Source organism: Chanodichthys erythropterus, chromosome 11 (genome assembly GCF_024489055.1).
Source record: "Chanodichthys erythropterus isolate Z2021 chromosome 11, ASM2448905v1, whole genome shotgun sequence".
NCBI classification, from domain to species: Eukaryota; Metazoa; Chordata; class Actinopteri; order Cypriniformes; family Xenocyprididae; genus Chanodichthys; species Chanodichthys erythropterus.
The window spans coordinates 38187541-38194282 of NC_090231.1; the positions used below are offsets into that span (position 1 = coordinate 38187541).

Genomic DNA, 6742 nt, shown 5'->3' on the forward strand with positions numbered 1-6742 from the left:
AGGTCATTTAGTTTAAAAATCATTAGGTTAGAAACATGCATAGTCAATCCTTCATATATACACAACAGTAAAATAAAGTCTCAATTTACACTTAGGGGAGGGGTTTCAGTCTGTCAAATAAGTGGCCTCTGAAGTACAAGACAGACTTGAAGATAAAAACACTTGAGAATCAGTCTCAAAAAGCAGTTAAAAATAAGTTGCAAAGAGACACTGTACACAGTTACTAATAAAAACAAGTTAAATATGAATTTGGCACAGTACAGTCACAGTTAAAGCTTATTGCAGTTAACTTCTGGGATCACAAAGCCACAGGTGTCACACTGCATCTTGAGGACCAGCATTGGAAGCTTTCTCCAACTGCTGGAGCCTAAGGGCCAGAGGTAGCAGCAGGTCATTCAGATGTTGGCTGCTAAAGGTGAAGGCATTGTTGGCCACTGCTTCTACTGATGGTGGCGTGATCGGACCAGATCCATCAGGGAACACAGGCGAGGCCAAAGCAGATGGAGGGGAAGAGGAAGGCGGAGATGGTGAAGAACACATTTCAGAGTCAGGCGAAAGAGATCCTGCGTTGGTCATCGGAGGCCAGGTTGTGTTGTTCAAGTTGAGACCTTTGATTGTACTGGGAAGCCCATGATGGAATCGGCAACGGGTGCCAAAGAGACAGAAGCCAAAAGCACTAAAGGTGCGACAGAGGGCGCCGCGAGGCTTCCACTCTTGGGATTGTGACGGAGGCTGCCAGGTTCTCTCTTCCTCCCCACCGTCTGATTCAGAGCCACCCTCAACGTGCAGGAAATGGCACCTGGTGCCAAAAGGGCAAACCCCAAACGCACGATAGGTACGACACGGTACATTCCTGCGCCGGGGACGCACAGGCCTCTGCTCTTTAAGGTTGTGGACAAACAGACAACGGGTGCCATAAACACAGTAGCCGGCAGTGTGGTAGGTACGACACAGCTCGGTTTTATACTTGGGATGGCGGGAGGGTACGTGGAGATCGTGGAGGCCGTGGGCAAACTGGCAGCGTTCGGCATACTTGCAGGTACCCGTCTCAGCATAGCGGCTGCACAGTTCCGTCTTGTAGCGGGTGGAGCAGAGCCAGGGGGTCATTGGGGGTGATGGAGACTCAACCAAGGGAAGCAAGGCCTCGGCAAGGGACAGGCTCCCACTCCCCAAACCCTCTGCCTCAGGGTAGAAAGCCTCATTCCGGCCTTCGGTGGGGAACAGAAACAGGTCATCTTGACTGGTCTAGAAGAGAGAGAAAGTTGTTTTTTTAGGACTTTACAGCAGCCGAGAAACTATTTTTAGAAAACATGGTATGCATTTTACAATTAGTAGAAGCTGTAATCTCTAGTAGTAAAAAGGGAGTCTTAACTCATTATGGTTACGTTCTCTAAAAAGTAGTTACGTCAGTGCAATTAGATAACTTATTGATTTAATGAAATTAGAAAGGAGTAATGAAATCAACCTCAACCGGTTGAATACAACTGCTCTTAATTCTTCCAAAGTTATAAAACTGCATAAATACTTGAGCAGACCATAGTATTTAGGCTACACTTAACACATTTTAACTTTAGACAACCGATTGTCAAGTCCACTTGTTTTAGAGCAAGTTGTTCTAAAGGTTTGAGTATTAAATGTAATTACATAGGAAGTAACCAAGTTACAGAAAGTTAAGAGTAATCCCTTACGTTACTTTTTCAAGGCAAGGGATTACAGCAATTACCTTGTAGTGCATTACACCAAATACTGGTAATAACGTAAATAAATTGCTGTTATGCCATTTTTAATAATAAATCTACACAAGTGGTGCAAAAAATAAATTATAAAAGTACGTTTTTTTTGAGAGACAAATAAACTTACCTCAAACATCGCTGTGCGTTTTTAGACTGTTACTTAGCAAAACTCAACAGCAGCTCAACTAAACGCAGGATTTGACGTTCAAAAATTGACGCTAAAGCAACAAAGACACCTGGCTGAACTCCGGACAAACACTTTGCTGCCTAGCCTTATCCCAGGTGAAAGACGCGAACTACACCCTGTGCCTGGCAAGTCCCACGTAACGACAACAGTTCGCCCTTGGTTTTAAACCTGACAGCATTCCTTTCCCGCGTCCCCTTTAAAATGTGAATCAGCTGTGAATCGTGAACGTTCAAATCAGCCAATCAGGTTTGACTTTGGTGGCCGTCAATCTAATTTGGAACCACCAGTGTGAAGCGATGATGCGATTGTCTGCTGCGGGTGTGTTGTCAATTTGATCCAATTGGGATATTGCCGTTGCCTCGTAGGCTACTTGTAGGCTCTACTGGAATAAACATTTGACAAGTAGCTTGATAGCCGACTTCAAAGGTCAATATCTGAATATACACACAGGCCCATCCTGTATCAATCACCGCATCACACCTCGAGCTGTTAATTCAGCATTTGTCTGTGAAGGGGAGATCAGAGTCTTTGTATTATGCTTATTGTGAGGTTTAAGATGATGTAGGCCTACATTTACTCAGAACACAATAAGCATATCCTGCTGAACTTATTTTAAGTCAAGTCACCTTTATTTAAATAGAGTTTTATACAATACATATTGTTTAATAGCAGCTTTACATGATAAATGATACAGGCCTGGTTTCACAGACAGGGCTCAGCCTATACCAGGATTAGGCTCTAGTTCAATTAGGGCATTTAAGTAGCTTTTATAAACGTTCACTAGAAAAAAAAAAAATAGCCTACTGGTGTACATCTTGAGACAAAACAATGGCACTGACATATTTAAGATCTGTCAGTTACTTTCAGTTAAAACAGCTCAAACGTGCATTTTAGTCTAGGTGTAGTCTAGTGTTTCGGACCAATTGTAGGCGAGAAATTTGTGACTTTGAAACACCGCAATATATTGAGATGCAGTAATCTAATCGTGAAGTAATAAAAGCATGGACAGCCATCTCTGACGTCGTAGCATTTTAAAAGTGCTTGATTTTGGACAGCAGGCAGAGTTGGTAAAAACTGGAACCAATTACAGAAGATATGTTTGTCCAGTTTTAAAGACTCATCAAGGACTAGCTTGTCTGTGAAACCGGGGGACAGAGTTCCTTTTAAAAGGAACTTTTGAAAATAAAGATTTCAAAAGAGTTCATTAGTTATATAAAAAGTTATTAATAGAAGATTTTTAATCAGCAAAGCAAAGGAGGCTGATGTCGGCTACAGATAAATTTGTATAGAGATTATTATACAATACAGTTCATTCAATGATATGTAGCTAGTGTCTTGAGGTTTTATATTGCATTTAATTCCCACTGCATGTTTTCCACAGTCACAGAAATGTTTTTTGAAATATGCATTTTTAATGTTACATCGTTTAAATCATTCAAAGTTACACAGTGGTACAAACATATTGAACCGACAGCATGCCAGGGCCGCAGCCACTCGTGTGAATGAATTTTTAGCTGCTTGGAAGAAGCTGCTTATGTCAAACCACTATTTGAATTCTAATGAAGCAGTTTCGGACATCTTTGCTTTATATATATGCGCAGAGGAGTGCCTCTGTACAAGGTCGTGGCCATGATAGCATTCTTACCAAAGGAATAAGACATGGTCCAGATGACCTTTCATCCTTTAGATATTTTAGCTTAGTTAAAGTTTAAGTAATATTGACGTATAAGTAAACATATACAAATATTAATAACAGATTGGTGTATGATAAATTAATGTTGACTATTCAAGTTATTCTTTTGATTAATGTCTCTTAGAATCTTATTAATTTCTTTATGAATTCTATGTATTCATTTAATCATCATTCATCGTTATAATCTTTATTTCACATATTTTTTTATTGATTTTTCTTAACCATTTACACATTTTCTACTATATGCTGATTATTTGATCCTTTCCAAATGTAAGCTCTTGGTGTCTCTTCTGTGCTGTAAGATCGAGTGGGTTTATTTTCCATCAAAATTGATTACGTGATGTTCCTTTGTATTAAAATATGTCTGTTTCCATCTCTGCAGACATGAGATAATGCAAGATCTGCAATATGCTCTTAAAGGTGTCAAAACAACCTCATCCATCTATTTTCTATCTTTGCAACTGTAGCATTTGACCGCATTTTTGCATGCATGTGTGTGTGTGTGTGTGTATATATACATGCTCATATTTTGTTCTTCACTACTTCTTCATTCTACCTCTCCTTTCATTCTGCAAATATCTTACTTCTGGGTCCTTCTTTCTCTACTCTGATCTTCACAATCTTCATCTATTAGATACAATATTTTTGTTAGAAACTATTGAATAAGATAGATCTTATTTTTGTTTTAAACTATATTCTATTACAATTTTCATATTTACTTGATTTGTCTTTATAATTTTACTTAAACAAATTTGAGTCTGCCTGGATCCCATTGCATCACAGAAGTTTTATAAATAAAAAGGTTGTGTATCACATTTGTGTCAAGTTCTATTTTATCCTGAAAGGTGGAGGGGCGTAAGGATTATCAGCTGCTTCAAGTAGTTCCTGTAGGGTCTGACCCATCTTTTGTCTGTCACATGGTCAGTGGCATCCTCCAACAATATGTCATGGTGAATCATCAGTGATAAGCCAGAAAAATTGTGGTGGAGTAGCTGACACCCTCCATGCAGTGCGCACACCTTATGTGAGGAAATCAAAATGAAGACACTCAAAACTAATTCATTCTTAGTTTGTCAAGGTAAGATAAATAATAGATTATAAATGTAAGTGTGTGTGTGTGTGTGTGTGTGTGTCAGCTATAACTTTCACTGGGTTACTCAGGGTCTTGTGGATGAATTCTGAATGGGAATAAGTCCTTGTTGATTTCAAACCTATGTTCTTCCATTACCAGCACACTGTAGTAAGTGATGTTCATGTCTTAGTAATATTTTGCCCTTGTATCAATCTTTCATTGTAGATATTCCTTGTATACTGCAGAATTTAGGATGTGAGCAATATCCATCTCCTTCGGTTTGGCTTGGTTCATTGCCATCTCTCTGCACAAAGACACAACAGCCTAGATTAGTCTTTCACTAAAAAGGATTTAAATTTAGAACTATAAAACATCCCTGACAATGACAGAAAAATAACTGCATTGTGTTTGATTCTTTATATAACTGCATTATTTATCTTTATCATGTGGTTTGGTATTACATGTCATATATGTTGTAGACTTACTCATTTCCTATGAAGACATTAGTTCAGACCTCAGTGACAGGTGTCCGGTGCACTCTACATTTGCACATATGACTGTCCAGTTGGAAAATTCTTTGAGGGAAATGGTTTTGTAAGACTTCTCATTGGTTACCGAAGCAGCATTCATGCCACCCTGATCCTTGCCACTGCTGCGTCAGATCTTCAGACACCAGTGTAGGGATCTTTTTCTCTGAGATGGTGCTGTTGATGTCAAACTTCATCTACACATCTCTGTTTTCTGTGGACATGATGTCTTAATGTACTGTATTTGGTAGTGTCAGATGTTGCTGTCAAACTGTATCTGATAATGTCAGATGTACATTTGTAGAACTGTTTCTGACACACACTGTGAGTCTGTCTGTACGGATAGGGTCTATAAACTTTATGTATCTCTACACCCTGAATATAGACTCTATATATATGGACTGTTGTCTGTACTCATTTTTTACATGTGTTTGGGAAAAGATATTAGACATATAATTTGACTGTTTAGTTTGTCTCTTGTCCCATTACATTACAAGGAGAGGGCGGGGCTTATGACCTATACTGCATCCAGCCACTTGGGGGCGATCGAGACGCTTTGGCTTCACTTTCAAATGAAAATTTCCTGTTAATTTACTCACCCCCATGTCATCCAAGATGTTCATGTCTTTCTTCAGTTGAAAAGAAATTAAGGTTTTTGATAAACATTCCAGGATTTTTCTCCATATAGTGGACTTCAATGGAGCCCAAACGGTTGAAGGTCAAAATTACAGTTTCATTGCAGCTTTAAAACGTTCTACATGATCCCAGACGAGGAATAAGGGTCTTATCTAGAGAAACCATTTTCTAAAAACAAAAAAAACCAAACTAAAACAAAAATAACTTCTATACATTTTAACAATAAATGCTCATCTTGAACTAGCTCTCTTCTTCTCTATTTGAATTCTGGCAGTGTAGACACTGCAAAGTGTATTACTGCCCTCCACAGGCCAAAGTTTGAACTAATTGTTATATACTTGCACTAGCATATTGTATATGACAATTTAATTCAAACTTTGACCTGTGGAGGGCAGTAATACACTTAGGAATTCAAATTCAAATGCTGGAATTCAAATAGAGAAGAAGAAGAGAGCTAGTTCAAGATGAGAATTTATGGTTAAAACTTTAAAAACTATAAATATTTTTTTAGAAAATGAGCGATGGTTTCTCTAGATAAGACCCTTATTTCTCGTCTGGGATCGCTGTAAACTAATTTTGACCTTCAACCGTTTGGTTCCCATTAAAGTCCACTATATGGAGAAAAATCCTGGAATGTTTTCATCAAAAACCTTAATTTCTTTTCAAATGAAGAAAAAAAGACATGAACATCTTGGATGACATGGGGGTGAGTAAATTATCAGGAAATTTTAATTTGAAAGTGTACTAATCCTTTAAGGAAGCACATGGACCGTACAAAAGACATGGACCGGAAGTGATGCAACCTATTTTACAGAATACATACGTTTTTTTGCTCATACCCCATAATGTGTTTACATGTCTGTTTGCGTTCCGCTGTCTCACGCTTCCGTAGGC

General features: G+C 38.6%; 1 protein-coding gene across 1 annotated transcript; it reads right to left on the reverse strand.

Moving 5' to 3' along the window:
- Positions 1-11: 11 nt before the first annotated feature.
- Positions 12-2039, reverse strand: cth1 (cysteine three histidine 1). The gene is made up of 2 exons (XM_067401437.1): positions 1861-2039; positions 12-1245 (listed from the first exon to the last, which is right to left on the reverse strand). Exons 1-2 carry the CDS (start codon positions 1867-1869, stop codon positions 316-318), a joined length of 939 nt encoding a protein of 312 aa, XP_067257538.1. The 5' UTR covers positions 1870-2039; the 3' UTR covers positions 12-315.
- Between the last annotated feature and the right edge of the window lie 4703 nt (positions 2040-6742).